A 24,608-nucleotide genomic window follows, 5' to 3' on the forward strand; every position below is an offset into this window, starting at 1 on the left:
CTCTGTCTCTCTCTCACTTTCTGTCTCTCTCTGTCTATCTCTCTCTGTCTGTCTGTCTGTCTCTCTCTATCTGTCTGAATATCATCTTTATCTCTGTCTGTCTCTATGTCTCTCTCTCTTTCTTTCTGTCTCTCTCTCTCTGTCTCTCTGTCTGTTTGTCTCTCTGTCTGTCTCTCTCTGTCTGTCTCTCTCTCACTTTCTGTCTCTCTCTGTCTATCTCTCTCTGTCTGTCTCTCTCTATCTGTCTGAATATCATCTTTATCTCTGTCTGTCTCTATGTCTCTCTCTCTTTCTTTCTGTCTCTCTCTCTCTGTCTCTCTGTCTGTTTGTCTCTCTCTGTCTATCTCTCTCTGTCTGTCTCTCTCTCTCACTTTCTGTCTCTCTCTGTCTATCTCTCTCTGTCTGTCTGTCTGTCTCTCTCTATGTGTCTAAATATCATCTTTATCTCTGTCTGTCTCTATGTCTCTCTCTCTTTCTTTCTGTCTCTCTCTCTCTGTCTCTCTGTCTGTTTGTCTCTCTCTGTCTATCTCTCTCTCTCTGTCTCTCTCTCTATGTCTTTCTCTCTTCCTGTCTATCTCTTTCTCTCTGTATTAATTTGTTCAACACTGCAAGTTACATGCATTCTCAAATCCATGATCGTGCTGAAAATATCGTGTACGACATTGGGTGGTTTGCCATTGCCTTCCCCAAAGCGCTTAATTATTGTCTTTCATTTAACCGTGAAGCATGTCTGAAAAACTTACTCATTTTTATTTTATTTAAATCCCCCTAGCCGTTCCAAAATATAAGCACATTGCAATGGGGGAAAATATAAAAGTGCATTTTTCCCATCCAATTTGACTGAGAAAAAATATCTGTATATAATACTTTCTTTGTCCGCCACCTTAATCGCACACCTTGAGCGGGCAGCTCAGGGGTACGTCTTCAAGTGCTAAACACATGTACCAGCCTTGTACATTCCACGAATCCTGCACCAAATTTTCTCATACTCACTCAAATTAGATCCATTGCACATATCTGTTCATGAAATTTCACAAATGATCCCAAGTAATTAATATTGCAATGACCTCTAAACATTCCTAAATCATTCCACTTGTTCAAAGAACGTTCATTTCGCAAGAAAGAGCGGGGGCAAGAGACAGGTAGCCGAAATGGAAATGAGGGACAATGAGGGACAGTGAGGGAGTGTCGGTATGCAATTTTCATCCAATCGCCATCTTTCACAATAATTCTGGACCGGCATGAGATGGCGTTGTCTGTCATTAATTTATACGTTGATCAAACGAGTTTTAGACATGGCGGGAAAACTGAAAAAAAATTATTTATTTATTAATTTAAAACGGGTGTACACGATTGTACACGTGTACGGACCTTACCGAACCGGCAAACAAATCGCCTCATGGTGCACTTCATGAGCAGATTTGCCTGCAGACCAGAGTAAGGCTCTTAACACCCAGCGTATAACGTACGCATCCTCGCAAGCACACGAATAATAGAATCATTTAAACCGTTCCATCCGTGACTTTTACCTCTATCGCGGCAAGCCCCACACACACATCCTCCACCATGTTCAGAATTAAACACAGGTTCGTATTTCATAATGGACCATCCCCAAGACGCCATGCTTACCTTGGCGAAGTCCACTCGAAATCCAGCGGTGCCTCCAGATTGTCGAGGAAGTGTTGTGAGACTCAAGACTCCAATGATGTCACAGGTTTACAAAAGATCACAACTTTATTAACTGGTTGTTCACATCATTCCAATACCAAATAACTACCGTTTAACTCAATGGACCAGGTAACTCTATCCGCATAGTCCCTCTTTCGTGGCTGATGTCTTCTCTGCAGCGCCGTACTCGTGGTACGCGTTCATTCCGTCGGGCAGGGCTTCTGAGGATGAGTGCTCCTGAGTCAAGGAGATGTTCACTCTTTTATGGGCACCGCAGTATTAATCCTTCCTCCGCTAATCCTAATCCGTTCTCCGCAAACATTACTCGGTCGCCTCACTGGCACCAGCTCGCTCCCCTCCTGCTGCGAGTTCCATTTACCAAACAATAGGGGGGTGCTCCAGCCTGGGGCTGTGACCAGGTGGACAAGACATTACCATGTTCGTGCACATTCCTGACATTCATTTACGAAATCGTCTATCTGCTTCGTTACCAGTCCCAATCAATGAGTTACCAGTCCCAATCAATGAGTTACATTTCCACAGTACCAAAGGCTTTGGACAAGCCAATGAAAACGCCAGCGGTACACAATCTATCAGAGAGGGAATTAGAGATTAAATCTGTCAAGTGAATAAGAGCCATATCTGTAGAGTGCTTGCTACAAAAGCCAAACTGCTGATCAAAAATAACGTTAAATTAGAGATAAATTTAAATAGATGGTTGTAAACAAGTCTCTCCAGAATTTTAGAAAATCACGGAAGAACATGTATGGGTCTATTAATTAGGAATAGCTTGACAATTCAATAGGAGTAACTTTAGCAACCTTTAGATTCGAAGGAATGGAACCAGTAACAAAACATAAATTAAATATATGGGCTAAGGGTGAGAAATAAAAGGTATAACAGACTTTACCACAGAACAAATTTCATCAAAGCCACAACTTGTGGGACTTGTAAGCTCACTGCCAATCTCAATTATTTCAAAATAATTTGTCATACAAGGAAAAAAAAAAAATTTGGGTATAAAAAAAAAATTGAAATTTTGCTTTGCTGGTGATCCGCTGATGTTAGTAAAATAAGAATGTTATTAATTAGCTATATCTGTAGGATTGGAGTAAACCTCCTGCCGATTGGAGCAATTTTCCGGACTGTCCGCTTTATTGCCTTTACTAATAATTTTATTAATTTCACGTCAAGTATTCTTCATGTTGTTTTTGTTCATATTAAACTTTTTAATGTAATAATGTTTTTCGGCAAGTCACAGTCGTGGTTAATATGTTACTGTAACTCTTGTAATTGTAATATCTCCCATTATTCTCAAAAGGCTTATGTCAGAAGAGCCGATACAGCCTATTTTTTTCAATTACAGTTGTTGATAATAGACTCAGTGATCCATGAATGATTGAAGGCACTGTACATTACTAGTGAACTGTCTCGATGCAACTAGCGACATCGCCAAAGATACAAAGGATATATGGAACTCGAACAACACTCTTCGACGTCACGACGTCGACCGATATGCCTCCGCCCACATTATTACATCATTATAATACTTGTGCCAAGTTTTTTTGTTTTTTTGTTTTTTTTGTATACTGAATCGAGGCTCGTGAAAGAGCTAACATTTACTTCACAAACAAATCAACCACACAAACAAAACACACAAAAAGCGGGAGCGGAAAACAAGATGAGGAGAGAAGGTGAAGCACACAAACACAACATTTGAGAGCAGGGAGATGTGTGGAAGGGAGAGGGCTTGGGGGGAGGAGGCATGGGAAGGGGGGGGGGGGTGGAGGGAGAAGTATAAAACACAAGGACACCAATGACTTCCAGGACAGAAGTTGGTATTTCAAAAAAGTGGAATTGGGGTGAAATTAGCGGGGGTAGAAAAGATCAAGGTTTTGGATGGGGGAAGATAAGAGATGGTGGTGAACAGCTGTTTTAAAGACCTGGAGGGTGGAGTGGGATTGAAGAGAGTGAGGGAGTTTGTTCCAGAGGCGGGAGAAAAGAGGAATGAATGAGTGAAGGTGAGCAGAGAGTCTTGATTTTGGCAGTTTGACCATAAGAGGGTTGCAGGCAGATCTTGTGCGACCTGTAGGAATATTTGCGGGACAGAGCCCAGAGAGAGCTGGGGGGGCAAGGCCAGAGAGGAGTCGGTAGAAGATGGAAAGACCACCAACCTGCCTGCGGTGAGTGAGTGAGAGGCCCTTGGAGTTAGCTTCATCGCGGGAGATTCCAATGATTCTGAATGCTTTGGTTTCAACAGCGTGAAGACGAGCTAGGTGTGAGGCAGGAGCACCAGCCCAGAGGGGAGAGCAGTATTCCATTGAGCTGTGGATGAAAGCCTTGTATGTGGTGAGGAGCTCAGGTGTGCCAAGGAAGGACTTCGCACGACGGAGGATGCCCAGTCGGCGACTGGCTTTGGAGGCCAGATTTGAAATGTGGTTTTCCCAGGAAAGATCATGGCAGATAGAGAGACCCAAAAGCTTGAGTGACAGAACTTCTTGGAGAGGATTATTCAGAAAGTGGATGGGAGGGTTGTCCAGTCGGTCTTTTCGGAGAGACATCGTAAGAGTGTGAGATTTGTCAGGATTGAAAGACATGTTCCACTTGTTTGCCCAGTCTGTGATTTTGTCCAGGTCTGCAGAGAGTGAGGAGGCAGCAGACTGCCGATCTGAGGGATAAAGAATGGAGCGACAGAGAGTAGAGTCATCAGCAAAGAGATACAGAGGATTTTCAAGAGAGTCAGAGAGATCATTGATGAAGACCAGAAAAAGCACAGGGCCTAGAACACTGCCTTGTGGAACTCCAGCCTGAACAGGAAGAGGAGATGAGAGAAACCCATTCAGGCCCACACGTTGACTACGACTAGAGAGGAAGTCCGCCAGCCATGCGTGGAGATTTCCATGGATACCAAAAGAGGAGAGTTTGGTGAGCAGAGCGGGGTGCCAGACCGTATCGAAGGCACGTGATATGTCAAGGGAGACTGCTCTAATTTCCTGTTTGGCATTGAGGACCTCTGTTGATCCATTGTTGAGAAAGCAGAAGCAGCATGTCCAGAGTAGAGTGTCCAGGTCTGAAACCAAATTGATGATCAGAGATCAAGCCATTGGAGAAGAGGAAAGATTTCATATCTGAAGCAATGATGGATTCCATGACTTTGCTGATAATTGGGAGAAGGCTGATTGGTCTGTAGTTGCTGGGATCTGTTTTTGCACCTTTTTTGTGCAAAGCGGTGATGTTGGCAGATTTCCAAGCAGATGGAAGATGACCTTGAGCAAAAGAGAGGGTGAAGAGAACAGAGAGAGGGAGTGAAAGAGCGGAAGAACAGGATTTTAGGACCCGTGGGCTGATGCCGACAGGTCCAGTTGCAGAATCCGAGTCGAGGGTTGACAGAAACTTTTCCACCTTGTCAGGAGGAAAGGACACAGAGTCCAGGAGCAGCTGGGTACGACTGGGTACGGTGGGTACAGAGAGGGATGGGTTTGGGACACAAGATTTAGAGGCAAACACAGAGTTGAGGCATTCAGCTTTTTCACGTGCGGAGTCAGCCGTGTGGCCATTTGAGGTGAGGGAGGGGATGGAGGGGGAACAAACACCAGAAACAGATTTGACCAGACGCCACCAGGATTTGGAAGAGGGAGACAGATAAGAGAGTTCGGTCCTGAGAACGGAGAGATATTGTTTCCTGGCTCTCCTGAGGGTGGACACACACTTGTTTCGGGCTTTGTGAAAGGAAATGAGATTTCCTTCCGTTGGATTTGCTTTCCAGGAGACGAAAGCAAGTTGTTTCTGGGCAATAGCCTCACCACAAGATTCCGTGTACCATGGACGGGAGGAAGGGTATGACAACAGAAGACGAGATGGGATAAATCTGTGCATGAGAGAGAGCAGTTTGCTTTGGAAGAATTCCCAGGAAGAATTTATGTCAGAGGCAGTAGAGATGGGAGACCAGTCCAGATGATTGATGGCTGCTTGAAGACCGTGCCAGTTGGCCTGAGTGAAATGCCAGACTCTTCGACGCTGAGGAGGCTCTCTGAGAATGGTCAGAGAGATGTCCACTTTAACAAGCACATGATCAGAAGAGCCGATTGGAGCAGAAGAAGAGCAGCAGACATTTTCAGGGAAGTTAGTCATAACCAAGTCCAGAAGAGAAGATGCTCCGTTGACTGAAATCCGGGTCGGGAAATTGACAGATTGTGTCAGTCCCAGTGAGTCACAGAAGTCCTTTGCTGAAGAGCCATGGCTGGTGAGAGAGGTACCCACACCCAGCCAACTGGCAAGGTGACAGTTGAAATCACCACATATGAGGAAGAGAGAGTTGGGATGGGTAGATAGAAGTTGGTCCATATTCTCAGACAGCGAGATGTAGATGGAGTCATCACTGTTTGGTGGATGGTACAACACACATATGAACAAAAGGTGGGAGCGAAGGGGAAGCCGTAGCCAAAGGTATTCCTGGGGGTGAGGTGGAGAGAGGGCAGTGCAGGGCGAGTGAGGAAGAGAGTTTTTTTATAAAGATAGCAACCCCACCTCCAGGACGAGGCTCAGGTCTATCATACCGGAGTAGGGAGTAACCTGGGAGAGATACCAAGGAATCAGAGACATCATGAAGGAGCAAAGTTTCTGTTAAGCAGATCACATCTGGTTTGTCAGAAGCAACCTGTATGGAGAGATCAGACATGTTTGAGCGAAGGCCCCGGATGTTTGAGGTCCATAGTGTTAAGGAAGAGGAAGGGGGAGCATCGGATACAGAACAGGGGGGGGGGGAGCGGTAGGGTAAGATGTGGAAGAGGAGGAAGAGGTAGGGAGAGCTGTTGAAGGTGTGTCAGAGATTACAGAATAGCTCGGAGAAAGGGAAGGATGGGGCAGACAAAAGGTTTGATGGTGATTGGGAGATGTGCAGTGAGGTGTTATTTGACGAGGGGGAAGAGCGAGGCAGAAGGTTGAGGGAGATGAAGGTGAAAGTTGGAAGGGGGAAGAAGCGGGGAGGACGCTTTGAGGGGGAGGGGTGAGAGGGGAGTCTAGGAGGGGAGGAGCGAGGGAGAGTCTCGGAGGGGAGGGGTGTGGGGGGAGATTTGAAAGGAATGGGTGATTGGGAAGATTTGGAGGGGAGGGGCAAGGGGGAAGATTTGAAAGAGATGGGTGATGGGGATGATTTGGAGGGGATGGGCAAGGTGGTAGATTTAGAGGGGAGGGGTGATGGGAAATGGGATTTTGGGGTGATGGGATTTTGAAAAATGTACGATTAATGGGAAACGAACATTTATTGCAAAATGAGTTTCTTGAGACATTCGAGTCAAAAATACGTTTGAGGACGCTGGAGGGAGGATGGAGTGCTGGAGAGTTTAGGGAATGTATGAAAGAGGCACTGTAAGAGATGGAATTTTTTTTTGGAATGAATGGATTTGGTGAGCAAGTCGAAAGCATCCTTTTATAGAAGAAGAAGAAAAAGGTGTTATAGAATATGACAGAATACAGGTCTTCAGGGTTCAGATGAGACATTTTTTAACAACGTGATCACAAACAGCGTGGTCGAAGAATGAACGAACGAACAACTAAGAACGAATAAACGAATAAAAACGGAAGGAAATGTTTTTGGGTTTTTTTTTTTTTTTTTTGAGATTTTAAAACAAGGAAGTATGGGATGAAAAGACCGTGAAAAACAGAGACCGGAAAAAAATTGCAGCGCGATCGGAGAACCGAATCGGAGCAAGTTTGATTTAAATCTATTCAGCTGTTCTCAAGTTATCACATTTTTATCTGACATGACCTCTGACCTTTGACCTTGTGCCCCCAAAATCGAATTGATTCATCTTTACCTCATTATACATACCTGCACCAAGTTTGACCAAAATCCCTTCAGCCGTTCTCAAGTTATCGCGGTAACGAAAACCTATCACGGATGGACGGACAACCAGAAAACATAATGCCTTCGGCGACTCTCGGTGGAGGCATAAAAATGTCAAGATTGTGCTTCTTTAAGTAAAATCCTAGGTATTATTTGGAAGTTTTAAACTCTTAATCAAATAAAAGACCGAATGCAGGATTGGAGCCATCCGGATGAACCTGGATAGGCAAAGATTGAGTCTTCAGGAGGAACCTGGGTAGGCAAAGATTGAGTCTTCAGGATGAACCTGGATAGGCAAAGATTGAGTCTTTAGGAGGACGCAGGATCAGATTTGGGTTTCGGCTGCTACTCCTCTACCCCAAACCCATCCAAGTGAGCCTTACAAAAACAATTTGCAAGAGAAACCTCTCCATGGAAACAGAAAAAGAGAAATAAAAAGAGATCAAGAGTAAAAGAGCGAGATAAATTTAGCATACAATGGTTTGCCAAAAAGTTAACTACTGCATGATGTGAATGGGATAGATATGGATGATGTAGATGTGATGGACCAAATACCTTTTTTCTCTTTCTAAGTTTCCTTTAATTGCAGGTACTTTGTCATTTTATATGAAAACATGGTTAATCTTTTTTTGGAGGACACGTGGGCATATGGAACTTTTTGGATGGTGTTACACTCGTGGAGTTGTTTGGTACCCTTGATATTCGTGAATTAGGAGTCTAAGACATGTTGCGTGTTGACGGGGATTGGAACTGAGGTGAACATGGAAAGTCTATTTGCCTTAACATACAATAACCTGGATCCATTGTCCTTTTTGTTGCCTCTCGTTGTTGTACCCCTGTTCACCTGTTATTGGAGACGAGTGTAACACAAGCTCAACTAGATTGCAGAACTTGATAAAACGATCTAATATGCACACTCCATGGCTGAAGGCTTCACGTATTAAATTTTATTCTGATGTTTCAGCAGATGCAAGAATCAGAATGTTAAGCATTCTACTGGGAATGTCAGGTCTGTGCACTGCATGAACGTGAAGGAGTTGATTGCAGTGGCTCACAAAGCCCTTGACCAGGTTTGTTGGCAAACATTTGGTTAATTCGTGTCATCAACAATGAACAAGTCTTTTGATTATGAACCTTTAACGACCAGTCATTCATGGATCCAGTATTTTATACAAGCCCTGCCCATCATTAAGACCTGTATATTGTACGATGCAACAAAAAGTTGCATTTTATGCACTGGGAGTTGTGCAATCCTTGGAAGTTGCAGAGAAAAAAAAGCAGCGCTGCAATTAACTTTTCGATTTTCTGAACTACCACCATCCTCAGCCAATCAGCTCACTGGACAATATTACGAGGATGATGAAATCATGTGATAAAGCTAAAGAAAGAAAGTTGGATGCATGCTGTGCAACTAAAAGTGCTGTAAAGTGAAATTTTGTTGCAAAAAAAAAAAAAGTTGCATCATGTACATTGGCCTTTCAACATGGAGAGGTGGACCCTCCAAACATTTGATGGTGGCAGTTGGTAGGTTGTTTTAATGTGATTTTTTCCTCCTGTTTACAACAATGCAAGTAATGTAAATGCCAATTATTCTTCACACCTGGATGCCAATTAAACTTGATTGATTTCCTTCATGAAATTTATTTTTAAGGCTATTGAACATTTCCCCACAGACCTGTCACAAATAAATGTCCACCTGTAGTCCATTAATACTCTTACACGAAAGCTTGGGGGGGAGTGGAGAGGGGGAGGGGATCCATAGTTGGACCTTGTGTTTTTTCAAACACAAATTTCAAATTTGGTGTCGCTGTAGATGCCTCCCATCAGTAAAAAGTCCAATAATTTGCTCCCTAGATGTCATACAAACATATAGATGGTGTCAAATGTTTACAACTGAAAGATGTTCATTATAATATACCATAATCACCATTTTAGTTGAATATATGCATTCTAGACAAAAACAAAAGTAGCTAAAACACATTTTTCAAGAGCGTCACCAACAAAATTGGGGTATAGTCACAAATAACCTTGTCAATCCTATTATATTATGAATAGCAGGCAGTGCAGCATATGAAATGAACCAGAAGATGACACTTGTTCATATGACACCTTATTTGGATGTATCAGTACAGTTTTACACCTTTCCAAGACAAAACTGTGCAAAGTCGAAATACGACGTGACACAAAATCGCGATATTGCAGTTGTGGGGGGTCGGGGGGGGGGGGGGGGGGGAGGCACCACACTTCAAGAGCAAATTGTGGGAAAACGTCCAAGTTTCATAGTTATATTGCATGTCTTTCTGGGCATCTCAACGAGGATGTAAAATGAAGTAAAACTCACAAAAAGTATTTTTAAAAATAATAACAATTGTTCTTGCTGCTGTTGTTGTTGTTGTTTGTGAGTTATTTCCATGTACTTTTATATTTTGTTACATTGCCTCAATAAATATTACGATATATAATTTTGTGTGCTCCTTCAGTGTCCGTCACACTTTATTCCAAAGGATTCCTACTGTCGTAGAAAATAAAAATGTCACCATTGAAACCGTTGCATTAAATCTCGATCTTCTTCCATGCCAGAAATACTGGCTTTTAAAACAGGCACCTTTCTGATTAAACAAAAACAAATTATTGTTCCAAGTAAGTTGATTCTTAACTTTCCAACCAAGTCAATCGACGATTCGCTGATTGTGATTGTGTCACCCCCTACGCCTACAGTGACACACACACACACACACACACACACACGAGCACTTGTGGCCAGTTACAATTTACTGTGAGTAGACTAACACATCTCCTGAACCCTGCACACCCACTAAAAGTCCTCACCCCTCCCCCATGCCCTGCTGAAGCCTCAACCTCCCCCTTCCAAATCTGTCCGACCTTTACTTCCCCAGCCCCCAGCCCTCAACTCTGCCCTCCCTTCTTCTACAAAGTCCTTTATAGTGGCATGGGTTTTATGGTCTCTGGTCGATGGGTAATGCGCTAGTTTAAGAGAAGATAGTCAAACACAATAGCAAGGACCTGCATAACCTCTGTGGTAAAAGCCATTCTTGAGAGAATGCCACAGTTATTTGGGCGATGCATAAACAATACATCGCTGAGGCCGATCTTCACAAGGCACATGACGCCTATCGACTCAAAATCCTTTTATCTGTCACTTTTGTCATTTTACACTGATGGGAAAACTTATAGGGAGGGCATGGAGATTGTGAATATGACAGCTCTGAAGATGTCTTTGACTTTGCATCACAGAAAGCATCAACATGGTGGCCATAGTATAAAATTTGTGGGTAGAGTCAGGTAAACAGTCCAAACAATGGGTAGAACCCACACGCATGGACATACACACGGCTCCTTTTATAGCATCGATGAAAAGGTTTTTTTATTTTCAAACTTGGAAGCACTTTGGTTTAATAAGAATTATTTTTTCACAAATTTGCCTCACCCCATATAATGGGATTTTGAGAAAGGACATAATCTACTTGGGTATCCATGATGTGCACAGCATTGTTAACATTTTAAGATAGCACTGGTTCAAATTTGTTGTGCTGTATGAATGTCTGAATTGTAAAATTATGTGTCAGCTCATTTGAGCCTCAATCACTCCTTTTTTTTAAACAGGTTAATGGTTCTGAAGACTTGATGACAAATGAAGAACATTGTGAAGAACCAAAGTTTCAAAATGTGGATGAAGGAGAATTTCAGGATATTGGTCTTGAGGAGACTCTTTTATACCCAGTCTCCTGATGGTATGAATGGCTCTTGGATCAAGAAATGCATGGGTTCTTGTTTTGTGCAAGTAATAAGGTTCAAGGTCTGCCAACCCTACCAGTTGCCTTTCACTTTTAGATTTTTTTTTTAAATGTTTTTAATGTTGGAGGCTCCAAGCACGGACTATAGCCCTCATCGAGGTCAGACCTTAAATGAAAAGGAGGAAATGTGTATGGTGTTGTTTTGCGAGAAAGAGAGATCGAAGCTAGCCCGGTAGCTATCGCTTGAGTAAGACCAGCAATCCTGACAGGGAGAGTGTAAGATGGTCCCGGGCACCAATTTAATGCTCCTATGTCCGAACGGTAGTACTACCCTGGGCGGTTGCTGTCTACAACCTACTACCTAGAAAATTTGTATCGACTCCTCACCTGCACTGCCGTAAATCATACAATAACTTCATTATTGTTATTATTATTTAGGCCCTGGCTAGCTTCTATACATACACACTACACAGTGCTACTTTTGTGAAAATCAGGCCATTGTGTATTGATACCATGTTTAAATTTCTTGTTTTGATATTGATCTTGCCAAAAGATAGACTCCTTTGACGAACATGGCCTACAAAGAGCACCAACCTCCAAACTAAGAATACCACAATGGAAAGATTGATCTGCTTTTTCTTTTCATTACAAGAAAGTAAACAAAAAATAAATCGTCTCTTGGGAGGAGCATCACAAAAACAGCATAACGTATTCCTTTGATGGGTAAATGGTGACCAATTTGCAATTTAATTTGTTAACATTCCATTGCCTTTTTATTTTAAAAAAGCATCATACTAAAGGTCAGCAATTGCATGTTTCTATGTCTGAACCTTGTGGAATCAAAAGTGGCTTGGCCGATTTCCACCAAATTTTGCAGACCCGCTGGGGGTATGCAATGATGTCCATTGAGGATTTTATTATGACTTGTAATACCGGCTTCCACAAGGTGGCACTATACGATGCACATTTGCATAAAGAGTATTGGGGTCCTTCCTTTGTCGCCCTCCCAAACCCCGAACATGGGAGGCTTTGGTTTGTGTTTACCAGGGTCAGGTCAAGGGCACGAATAATCACCCCACGCCCCATGAAGATGGGAAGACTTTGGATTTTTCACCTGTGCACGTGGCTTACTGACCCCTACCGGAAGGACGGGTAACGCTATTCATGGGCACAAAATCAATTTGCTTCACCTCCTCATTCCCAGAGATTGTGGATGTTTATTGCGGATCTTAAATGTCAGCTTAATTTTAGGATTTCCGGTGCAATTCAAATCGTTGTCTCAAGAAGGAAGGGAGGGATTGCAGGTCAATTCATATATTTTGAGCTACGGTAACATTGCAACTTAATTTCTCCTTTTTCTATGACTCCGGACTATTAAGGTGGTAGTATAATTATAAAATGTTTGGGTGCAATTGGAAAATCTCAAGCAACAGTTCCAACACAAATATACCTTTACTTCCTTGAAGCCTGACGTTTGCTTAAAGGTTAGGATAGCTTGCTTGAGATATTAGGGTTCCTGAGTTTGAGCCCCTGTCGTGCCTTTGAAATAACACCAGGTGGGTTAACTCAGCCTGTCATCCTTCTGAGGTCGGCAAAATGGGTACCAGCTTACTAGGATGACTGAGCCATTCGATTAACCTGCGTCGGAGTGGTGACCGGTCTAGTATTAGCCCTATGGGTCCGAAGACATGAAAGAAGTGGTTCTTCTTCACTTCCCTATGCTGTTTTGACAACATCCTGCAATGAAATAGCCAACGATGCATCGTTAACTCTGCTAAGAAAATGTTCACAACCTGTGACATCTGCGTCTACTCCTTTTGTCAATACATATACATTAGGAAAGTTTGCTTCTTTGAATAATGTGAATGTGGCTGGAAATCACAGGAAGGAAAAAAACATTTGTGCAATATAACTGGAGGAACATTCCTTCGTATTTGAGGGGGAACATTTTTGACGATCCTTCATTGATCATGTATGTACCCCTCCCCAACCCCTACCCCTCATTGGTCATGCTGATTTTCTTGTGCTTGCTGCATTGTATGCCCAATATAAATGTCAAGCTTTATTTATTAAAAGAGCAATGATTGTTATTATTTATTAAAATATTACAGAACTGTGAGGTACAATGTTTGTTACCTTGTGCCACACATGCATACTGGTCATATTGAAGATGGATTGTTTGATCACTCTGGAAAAAATTAATAAATAAAGAATTGACATCAATGTCAGGTTGTTTCCCGGTACACAAAATGACAATGTGCAATCATTTTAATAAATTCCTCCTTTTGTTCAAACTTTCCATATTACCTGCCGCCATCTGGCATGCTTTTGACGTCCAAGGATCATTTAAAAAGACACACATTCAATCACATTTGCCATACTGTCCCCAATTATTTACGAGTGACCGTTAGGTGGTGTATTGGTCTGTGCATTGATAATGCTTGTATGCATATGATTTGATATGGAGCAAATTTTTAATAACTAGCAAAGACAGGTTTAATTGTCTTGCTCATGGGTATAATCAAAAGACAGCAAGTTGTACTTCACAAACATATTGCATGTCTATCTGTGAATCTCAATGAGGATGAAAAATGAAGTAAAACATGCGATAAAGGATCGTTTATAACACGTAATTGTTGTCATGGCTGTGGCTGTTGTCGTTGTTTGCATGCTCCTGAGGCAGTGGCTGTGCCACTGATGCAGTCCCCCCCACGCCTGACGCAGTGCCCCCCCACGCCTGATGCAGTCCCCCCCCCACGCCTGATGCAGTGCCCCCCACGCCTGATGCAGTGCCCCCCACGCCTGATTCAGTGCCCCCATGCCTGATGCAGTGCCCCCCACGCCTGATTCAGTGCCCCCATGCCTGATGCAGTGCCCCCATGCCTGATGCAACGCCCCCCCCCCCCCCCCCACGCCTGATGCAACGCTGAGGTTAGGGCAGGATTTTGGCCTTGGTGCTGGTGATAGCTCACCTTCTCTTCACCAAGGATACCATGGAATCTTTAATGTCCATCAACAAATGCTGGAAGACAGGATGACTGTTTACCGTCCATGTGGGATGGCACACAAATTGGATGAGGCACACTTCCTGTCAAACACTGGGATGGCCGTTTATAGCTGGGATGGGATTCGAACCCAGGCTAGACAGCTTACAGGTGAGTGTGCATACCTATAGACCACACTGTAGGCTCAATAGTCATGGAACACTACCCCATAGGTCTTGGAATGTATGGTTCTGTCTACTGGAATGTTAATGGAATAAAACTTGAAACAGTCAATTGCTTCAAGTATCTTGGTTCCTGGGTTAACACAACTGCCCAGGATAGCAAACAAAGGAAAGCTGCTGCTGCATGCAGAGCTTGCAACAAATTTTCTAGAATGTGGAAGTCGACATTCTCTCAGCATATCAAGGAATGACAAGGAACGTTTGTGGTAAGAGTTGAGATATTCTCTCCAAAAAACGTTTTTTATCTGATTTTGGAATGGGAACTATGTTTAGGCTCGACCATTTAGGCCTATCGTAACTGCACCGGCAGCACCAACGCTCTGCGTAGGGCATGGTATATTGATGATTATGGCAATATGATAGGCCAAAGTTAATTCATCTACATAGGCTCATCACCCACAGGCTTGTCCATTCACTGCTGAAGCATATCTCATTATTTATTGCCATGTTTGGAAATGATCAAAATCAAACTCTATGCTGGGATCAAAGACAGTGACGGCTGGATGAAGTTCGATATGTAAAACAAGGAGCTGATACTCCATGTCCCCACCTTTTGGGTGGTAAGAGGAATTGATCTGTGTCATATGAAAGTTAAATCTTGAACCGTTTTTAAAATCTCAAGTACACAAGCCAAGTTACCGATGTTTGCCATGGCAACATAATTCAGCCAATCGCAGCCCTGATCTAATGAGGTTGAGACGATGTCATGAGGAATGGATATCTGCAATATGAAAGGTAAATGTTCAACGGCTTTTGAAATACTGCGTACACAAAAGTACATGGACGGATGATCAGTCGGTCAGTCAGAGCTCTTTATCCACCAACCTTATCCTTGTCGGAGGGGCGGGCGACAACAAGTAAAGTTGTGTTCGTCAATGGTGTCAATGATTTTTTGGAAGGTCCTCTTACTGAGATCTGGAGATGAATCGCAAAAATTTCACGCAATACTCAGACTATCACAAGCGAGGTTTCAGTAGGTTCTGCGGCTTCTTTAGTCATATTATAATTGACTGCATTTCAAAATAAAATGGAGAAATGGTTAATGCTCACTTGCAAACATGATACTTCCTTACTTTTTTTTTTCCTGCAGCACTGAAATGCACTTCTTTTTTTTCTTTTTTTTAACACACCTATGGAAGCTTCCATAAGCTGGGGGACAAAAGGTGAAAGATCAGCAAAGTGCCAGAGAGGAACAGATGGTCAAAAATCATTGTATCATTGTGGTGTCTGCCTCAAAATCACTGAAGTTATCAGATGGCTCATTGTTGAATTGCAATCCCGATCTTACTGTGCATAAGGCTTTTTAAAACAAACATGATTTTATGAAATGGGCATTTATTTTATTGATCAAGGTTCATGCACCACCTCAGTCCACAAATTGCATTTTACATTCCATGCAATATTGGCTATGGAAGATGAAAAAAAAAAAAACCCAAAAAACATTGCATTGACACTGCAGCTGGTCCAGAGAGAATGATAATGCTAACCTAACAATTCAAATAAAGACAGGTCCAGCAATAAAGAAGATGAAGAGTGCAATCTTTATGACTCTTACCGATTCTGGTAGAGAGAGATAGGAAGTAGTGCACCAAATGTAAAAATGTATTGCAGTTTTAAAACTCTGGACTAATTGAGGCTCTCGCTTCAAAACTGATTTTGACAAACACATTTAACGCAGATTCAGGCACTAACCCACAATCATTTATCATCTCCACCATTCTTCTTTTTGGAGTTCAATGCTTTCTTCCATTCCTCCACCTTCTTTCCCACATTGGGGACCTTTGGAAGGTTGGATGAAACAAATCCGTTTTTATTATTCGGCAGTTTTACATTGTCAAAGGCAGCAATGACATTGGTGAAAGGGAAGCCACGGCCATAGAGTCAGCTCACTCCATATACGGGCCATGACTAACCCAGCCCAACAACAAGTAATTTGCCATCACTACATCACTCCAACATGAAGATAACATTTCAAAACAGCATTGTGAACGTCTCCAAAAAAATACTCTACAGATTTTGTTTACACATGGAATTTAATCTGACATTCATTTATTTATTTATCCTGGTGTTGGCTTCGCAGTTAGGGTGCCAGCTTGGGATCCTAGGATCCTGGGTTCGAATCCCGGTGATCGCTGAATTAACACCAGGGGGGTTCACTCAGCCTGTCATCCTTCCGAGGTCGGCAAATTGAGTACCAGTTCACTGGTAATTCCCTGTGTGTCGCGAGAGGCGACTAACAGGGTTGGCGGCAGGAAGGGCATCCGGCCATAAAACATTGCTTCAAAAAGGGGACCAAGGTGCCCGAAAAAGGCCAACCCCTGCTCTGCGGGGAAAAATGGCCTCTAAAGGTGGTTCTTCATTCATTTATTCTTTTTTAAACAAACTTTGTAGAAAACTAGCAGATAAGACCCGTTGCCCCGCTGACGGATTTATTCAAAAGACATCATGTTGCACGTCAAACATTTCCTGTCTATGTGAGGTGCAACGAGGATGTATAATGAAGTGAAATAAGAAAAAATGAGATTTTATAAAATGTAGTCATCACATATAGTCGTCCTCCTGGCTGTGGTTGGTGGTGTTGTTTGTGTGTTCCTTCAGTGTACTTTTATATATTTTTATATTGCTTCGAGAATTATTACAATATATAATTTTGTGTGCTCCTTCCAGATCCACCACACGTTATTCTAAAGGGTTCCTGCTATTGTAGAATAATAAAAATGGTAGTGTTGGAACCGCTACATTAAGCTCCAAGGCTTGCTAAAAGGTAACATTGTGATTAAAACGGACATGACATTTTACAACTTTGAAATATTTTTTCCAAGTAAATCGATTATTAGTGCTCCAAAGGTACCATTCTTAGCTCACCTGGGCTTTAGATAGATCGAGCAGTGTCTGTCAATAAGTCAGTCAGTTTGTCAATCATTCAATTAGTGAGTCAGGATGTAAACATTTCAGTCATTACCATGTAAACCAAACATGATTTTGATGAAACCTGGCCACAAGCTTCCTATCTGATGCCTACCGAAGGTGTATTTACCGCATCAAAATCTGTTTTACGGGAGAATGGAAGGGCGCGGTTGACCCCCTCAAAATAGCTATTTGCTCTATTCTCCGAAACTACACACGAGTTTGATGAAACTTGTCCACAAACTTCATCAACCGCGATGAAGTAAAGTTTGTTCATGGCATTAAAAAACATAGGGGCAATACCCCTGGCGTTCACCTGGTAGAATAAACTGTATACTGCACCGACTAAAGGTATTTTAACCAATTTCAATGGTTGCTAGAAGACAGGGCAGCATGTAGAATCATACTAACATAAACATAAGACTTTAAACAAACAAAAAATATTTTGGGGGTCCACTCCCCCCCCCCCCCCGCCTCCCACTCCCAATACCTCATCAAACCCCAGCTTTCTGACACTAGGTTGAACATTGCGCTCCAAAATGCCTCGGTAATCTCCCGATTTCATGATTCCATGCACACATACAAGGCACCCAGTACCAGAGGCAGCACAGCAACCTCAAAACATCACAGAACCTCCTCCATGTTTGACTGTAGGGAAGGTGTTCTTTTCTTTGAAGGCTTCATTTTGTTTTCTGTAAACATAGAGATGATGTGGTTTACAAAAAATCTCTAATTTGGTCTCATCTGTCCAAAGGATATTCTTCCAGAAGGATTTTGGTGGTAACAAAAACCTAACATGGACGGATGGATGGACAACCCAAAAATATAATGCCTCTGGTGACCGTCGGTGGAGGCATAAAGACTGACCTGATGTCATAATAGTATCCCCGTATTAAATCCTGATGGAGTAAAAAAACTACTTGATGAACTACTTTTTATGTTTTGAAAACTACTTGGTCACTTGATGTACTTGGTGAACTACTTTTGATGTTTCTCCCACTGTGAGTACTACCAAACTCTTCCAGGAGCCTTGCTGCTGTGAAGAAAAAAAACAAAAACATTTGACATATGTAATTAGTCCCTTTACAGTCCTTTACAGTCTCATCCCCCCCTTCTCAGGAACAGGAGAAGGGGTCGTCGCGGAACAGGAGAAGGGGTCGTCGCGGAACAGGAGAAGGGGTCGTCGCGGAACAGGAGAAGGGGTCGTCGCGGAACAGGAGAAGGGGTCGTCGCGGAACAGGAGAAGGGGTCGTCGCGGAACAGGAGAAGGGGTCGTCGCGGAACAGGAGAAGGGGTCGTCGCGGAACAGGAGAAGGGGTCGTCGCGGAACAGGAGAAGGGGTCGCGGAGCAGGAGAAGGGGTCGCGGAGCAGGAGAAGGGGTCGTCGCGGAACAGGAGAAGGGGTCGTCGCGGAACAGGAGAAGGGGTCGTCGCGGAACAGGAGAAGGGGTCGTCGCGGAACAGGAGAAGGGGTCGTCGCGGAACAGGAGAAGGGGTCGTCGCGGAACAGGAGAAGGGGTCGTCGCGGAACAGGAGAAGGGGTCGTCGCGGAACAGGAGAAGGGACCACCTGACAATACCAAGCATTAAATGATATCAGAAATAAAGGCCTGGTCATCCCAGATGCTTGCAAGAACGACACAAGCCGTTGTCAAAACAAAAAGTTCAACATTGTAGCATGTACCTTGCAATCCTTGCAATCTCAAACCAATACGATAACAATCATGAATGTGATGACGATATCAAAACATCAAAAATGTTGCACCACAACACTTTCAATTAACTTATCGTGAGTCAAAAGACATTCGTTACTCACCTCATAGTTTTGTGCAATATACATTCCCACTGCATTCCCCACAGCGAATCCCACCTAAGGATAAACCATAGGGATGTTGTTATAGAGGTAATGTAAAAAAAAAAAAATCTCGGGAGGAGGGGGTGGGGAGTGCAGAACAGGAGGGGGAGGGGAGGGGTCGCATAACAAGAGGGGGAGGCGGTCACAGAGTAGTAGGGGGATAGGGGAAGGCGGTCAAAGAAAGGGGGGGGAGGGGGTCGCGGAACAGCAAAGGGGGCACGGAACAGCAAGGGGGGGTCGCGGAACAGGAAGGGGGGTCGCGGAACAGGAAGGGGGGGGGGGGGGTCGCGGAACAGGAATGGAGGGGCCGCGGAACAGGAAGGGGGGGTCGCGGAACTGGAAGGGGGGCGCGGAACTGGAAGGGGGTCGCGGAACTGGAAGGGGGTCGCGGAACTGGAAGGGGGTCGCGGAACTGGAAGGGGGTCGCGGAACTGGAAGGGGGTCGCGGAACTGGAAGGGGGGTCGCGGAACTGCAAGGGGGGTCGCGGAACTGCAAGGGGGGTCGCGGAACTGCAAGGGGGGTCGCGGAACTGCAAGGGGGGTCGCGGAACTGCAAGGGGGGTCGCGGAACTGCAAGGGGGGTCGCGGAACTGCAAGGGGGGTCGCGGAACTGCAAGGGGGGTCGCGGAACTGCAAGGGGGGTCGCGGAACGGGAAGGGGGGGTCGCGGAACGGGAAGGGGGCCTGCGGAGCAGGAACAGGAGAAGGGGTCGTCGCGGAACAGGAGAAGGGGTCGTCGCGGCACAGGAGAAGGGGTCGTCGCGGAACAGGAGAAGGGGTCGTCGCGGAACAGGAGAAGGGGTCGTCGCGGAACAGGAGAAGGGGTCGTCGCGGAACAGGAGAAGGGGTCGTCGCGGAACAGGAGAAGGGGTCGTCGCGGAACAGGAGAAGGGGTCGTCGCGGAACAGGAGAAGGGGTCGTCGCGGAACAGAAGGGGTCGCGGAGCAGGAGAAGGGGTCGCGGAGCAGGAGAAGGGGTCGTCGCGGAGCAGGAGAAGGGGTCGTCGCGGAACAGGAGAAGGGGTCGTCGCGGAACAGGAGAAGGGGTCGTCGCGGAACAGGAGAAGGGGTCGTCGCGGAACAGGAGAAGGGGTCGTCGCGGAACAGGAGAAGGGGTCGTCGCGGAACAGGAGAAGGGGTCGTCGCGGAACAGGAGAAGGGGTCGTCGCGGAACAGGAGAAGGGGTCGTCGCGGAACAGGAGAAGGGGTCGTCGCGGAACAGGAGAAGGGGTCGTCGCGGAACAGGAGAAGGGGTCGTCGCGGAACAGGAGAAGGGGTCGTCGCGGAACAGGAGAAGGGGTCGTCGCGGAACAGGAGAAGGGGCCGCGGGGCAGGAGAAGGGGCCGCGGGGCAGGAGAAGGGGCCGCGGGGCAGGAGAAGGGGCCGCGGGGCAGGAGAAGGCCGCGGGGCAGGAGAAGGGTTCGCGGGGCAGGAGAAGGGTTCGCGGGGCAGGAGAAGGGTTCGCGGGGCAGGAGAAGGGTTCGCGGGGCAGGAGAAGGGTTCGCGGGGCAGGAGAAGGGTTCGCGGGGCAGGAGAAGGGTTCGCGGGGCAGGAGAAGGGTTCGCGGGGCAGGAGAAGGGTTCGCGGGGCAGGAGAAGGGTTCGCGGGGCAGGAGAAGGGTTCGCGGGGCAGGAGAAGGGTTCGCGGGGCAGGAGAAGGGTTCGCGGGGCAGGAGAAGGGTTCGCGGGGCAGGAGAAGGGTTCGCGGGGCAGGAGAAGGGTTCGCGGGGCAGGAGAAGGGTTCGCGGGGCAGGAGAAGGGTTCGCGGGGCAGGAGAAGGGTTCGCGGGGCAGGAGAAGGGTTCGCGGGGCAGGAGAAGGGTTCGCGGGGCAGGAGAAGGGTTCGCGGGGCAGGAGAAGGGTTCGCGGGGCAGGAGAAGGGTTCGCGGGGCAGGAGAAGGGTTCGCGGGGCAGGAGAAGGGTTCGCGGGGCAGGAGAAGGGTTCGCGGGGCAGGAGAAGGGTTCGCGGGGCAGGAGAAGGGTTCGCGGGGCAGGAGAAGGGTTCGCGGGGCAGGAGAAGGGTTCGCGGGGCAGGAGAAGGGTTCGCGGGGCAGGAGAAGGGTTCACGGGGCAGGAGAAGGGTTCGCGGGGCAGGAGAAGGGTTCGCGGGGCAGGAGAAGGGTTCGCGGGGCAGGAGAAGGGTTCGCGGGGCAGGAGAAGGGTTCGCGGGGCAGGAGAAGCGTTCGCGGGGCAGGAGAAGCGTTCGCGGGGCAGGAGAAGGGTTCGCGGGGCAGGAGAAGTGGTCGCGGGGCAGGAGAAGGGGTCACGGGGCAGGAGAAGTGGTCACGGAACAGGAGAAGTGGTCACGGAACAGGAGAAGTGGTCACGGAACAGGAGAAGTGGTCACGGAACAGGAGAAGTGGTCACGGAACAGGAGAAGTGGTCACGGAACAGGAGAAGGGGTCACGGAACAGGAGAAGGGGTCACGGAACAGGAGAAGGGGTCACGGAACAGGAGAAGGGGTCACGGAACAGGAGAAGGGGTCACGGAACAGGAGAAGGGGTCACGGAACAGGAGAAGGGGTCACGGAACAGGAGAAGGGGTCACGGAACAGGAGAAGGGGTCACGGAACAGGAGAAGGGGTCACGGAACAGGAGAAGGGGTCACGGAACAGAAGGGGTCACGGAACAGAAGGGGTCACGGAACAGAAGGGGTCACGGAACAGAAGGGGTCACGGAACAGAAGGGGTCACGGAACAGGAGAAGGGGAAGGGGAAGGGGTCACGGGGCAGAAGGGGAAGGGGTCACGGGGCAGAAGGGGAAGGGGTCACGGGGCAGGAGAAGGGGTCGCGGAACAGGAGAGTGTGGGGCGTGGGGGGAGTTGCGAAACATTTACTGTACGATATAAAAAACAACTGTCATCTAATTCTAATTACACCGCAAAGAGAAAGCCAAAAACAGATGAGATCCCAAGACAGGTTCAGAGTTAGTTAAACCTGAAGTCAGTTTATTAAAATAAAACAGTTAAACGATTACGTACCAGAAACTGTATCATAGTTTGTTGGAATGAAGGCCAGTGCGAAAAAAACACCCAAACACGTTTCACCTTTTGCCGGCACCGCACGGCACCGATCGTATTAACGTCGAACGATTATCTCGTTATGAAGTCGTGCAGTTCAACCTCGTTTATTTCATTTTATTACTTTCCCTGACTTAAACAAAACTACAATAGGATAAAAAAAAGACCCGAGTTTGATGTTTTGCATTTATTGGATATGGTTCCGGAACAAGGCAAAAGGAAGAGGAAAGCATCAGCCGAACTAACCAATGCAACTCAATAAAGCTTCACAAAGAAGAACAAGGAATGTGGACGCGGCAAGAGTAATTCGGTCCATGTGGTCTTTGATACACCAACAACAGATGAAATACTATCAATCAAGTCAAACAAACAGACATACACACACACATACGTTCGTGTACATCAATACATATATATACGTGTAGCTACACAAATACACGTGTACATAAATCATACATATGCAGTATACAATATTAGACCCACACACATATACATACAACACATACACACATGCACACACACATATACACACACATACACACACACATACACACACACATACACACACACAACTACACACACACAACACACACACGTACACACATTCCACTATTTCTCCGTCCGTATCGCTTCATTCCAAAGGATTTCTGGTGTCGAACAACAATACGGTGAAAATGGTTGTGTTTGAAAGGTATTAAATTAATCCATTTATTTTTAACAAAAATTCGTCCGTAAATCACAAACTTTCCTGTTTTAAAGGCCGTGATTCCTGGATTGAGGAAAAATTGCCGAAGCGAGACCTCGAGATTTAATTTAGTGGGTAGTTGTTCCCACAATAATATTTATTATATCAGCAGCGCAGAAAATCCACACGATGTAAAATAGGACTTCAGTCCTCAACTACCCACCCTTCCCCTCCCCAACTACCCAACCGTCCCCTCCCCAACTACCCACCCCTCCCCTCCCCAACTACCCAACCGTCCCCTCCCCAACTACCCACCCCTCCCCTTCCCAACTACCCACCCGTCCCATCCCCATCTATCCACCCATCCCCTCCCCAACTATCCACCCATCCCCTCCCCAACTATCCACCCGCCCCCTTCCCAACTACCCATCCGTCCCATCCCCAACTACCCAACCGTCCCCTTCCCAACTATCCACCCACCCCCTTCCCAACTACCCACCCGTCCTCATCCCCATCCCTAAGTTCTCATCCTCCCCATCACAAGTCCTCATCCCCATCTCCACCCCAAGTTCTCATCCTCCCCATCACAAGACCTCATCCCTGTCCCAATCACAAGTTCTCATCTTCCCCATCACAAGTCCTCATCCCCACCCCCATCCCAAGTTCTCATCCTCCCCGCCACAAGTCCTCATCCCCATCCCAAGTTCTCATCCTTCCCAACACAAGTCCTCAACCCCATCCCCACCCCAAGATCTCATCCTCCCAACCACAAGTCCTCATCCCCATCCCACGTTCTCATCCTCCCCGTCACAAGTCCTCAACCCCATCTCCATCCCACGTTCTCATCCTCCCCACCACAAGTCCTCACCCTCATCCCCATCCCAGTTCTCATCCCCATCCCCACGACAAGTCCTCATCCCCATCCCAAGTTCTCATCCTCTCCACCACAATTCCTCATCCCCATCCCAAGTTCTCATCCTCCCCACCACAAGTCTTCAGCCCCATCCCAAGTTCTCATCCCCCCCACCACAAGTCCTCATCCCCATCCCCATCCCAAGGTCTCATATTGCCCACCACAAGCCCTCAACCCCATCCCAGTTCTAATCCCCATCCCCACGACAAGTCCTCATCCCCATCCCAAGTTCTCATCCTCCCCACCACCAGTCCTCAACACCATCCCCATCCCAAGTTCTCATGCTACCCACCACAAGTCCTCACCCTCATCCCCATCCCAAGTTCTCATCCACATCCCCACGACAAGTCCTCATCCCCATCCACACGAGAAGTCCTCATCCCCAACCCCATCCCAAGTTCTCAACCCCGTCACAATACCAAGTTCTCATCCTCCCCATTACAAGTCCTCATCCCCATCCCCACACCAAGTTCTCATCCTCCCCATTACAAGTCCTCATCCCCATCCAAACACCAAGTTCTCATCCTCCCACCACAAGTCCTCATCCCCATCCCCAAACCAAGTTCTCATCCTCCCCATTACAAGTCATCAATCCCATCCCCACAACAAGTTCTCATCCTCCCCACCACAAGTTCTTTTCCCCATCCGCTTCCCAAGTTCTCATGCTCCCCACCACAAGTCCTCAACCCTGTCCCGATCCCAAGTTCTCATCCTCCCCACCACAAGTCCTCATCCCCATCC

At 46.3% G+C, this 24,608-nt stretch overlaps 2 protein-coding genes across 2 annotated transcripts in view; one reads left to right on the forward strand and one right to left on the reverse strand.

Annotated features, from left to right (window-relative positions):
- LOC144892222 (uncharacterized) overlaps positions 1-13,491 on the forward strand; it is a 53,520-nt gene extending 40,029 nt beyond the window's left edge. Inside the window, exons 3-4 of the mRNA XM_078777740.1 lie at positions 8,478-8,583; positions 11,138-13,491. Of these exons, the coding sequence (XP_078633866.1) occupies positions 8,478-8,583; positions 11,138-11,263 (232 nt within the window). The 3' untranslated portion in view covers positions 11,264-13,491. The remainder of the gene's footprint in view (positions 1-8,477; positions 8,584-11,137) is intronic.
- Positions 13,492-15,812: 2,321 nt separating this feature from the next.
- Positions 15,813-22,389, reverse strand: STMP1 (short transmembrane mitochondrial protein 1). Its single transcript, XM_078777742.1, has 3 exons — positions 22,231-22,389; positions 19,217-19,270; positions 15,813-16,273 (listed from the first exon to the last, which is right to left on the reverse strand). The coding sequence occupies exons 1-3, from the start codon at positions 22,243-22,245 to the stop codon at positions 16,193-16,195; spliced, it is 150 nt and encodes a 49-aa protein (XP_078633868.1). The 5' UTR covers positions 22,246-22,389; the 3' UTR covers positions 15,813-16,192.
- Between the last annotated feature and the right edge of the window lie 2,219 nt (positions 22,390-24,608).

This window comes from Myxine glutinosa, chromosome 1 (assembly GCF_964187855.1).
Source record: "Myxine glutinosa chromosome 1, kmMyxGlut1.1, whole genome shotgun sequence".
Taxonomy (NCBI): domain Eukaryota; kingdom Metazoa; phylum Chordata; class Myxini; order Myxiniformes; family Myxinidae; genus Myxine; species Myxine glutinosa.

Excerpts from the sequence above, each read along its gene's own strand:
- STMP1 (XM_078777742.1), bottom strand. Across the intron at positions 16,274-19,216 it reads ATATTGCACAAAACTATGAG|GTCCCCAATGTGGGAAAGAA; the intron begins GTGAGTAACGAA and ends AACCTTCCAAAG.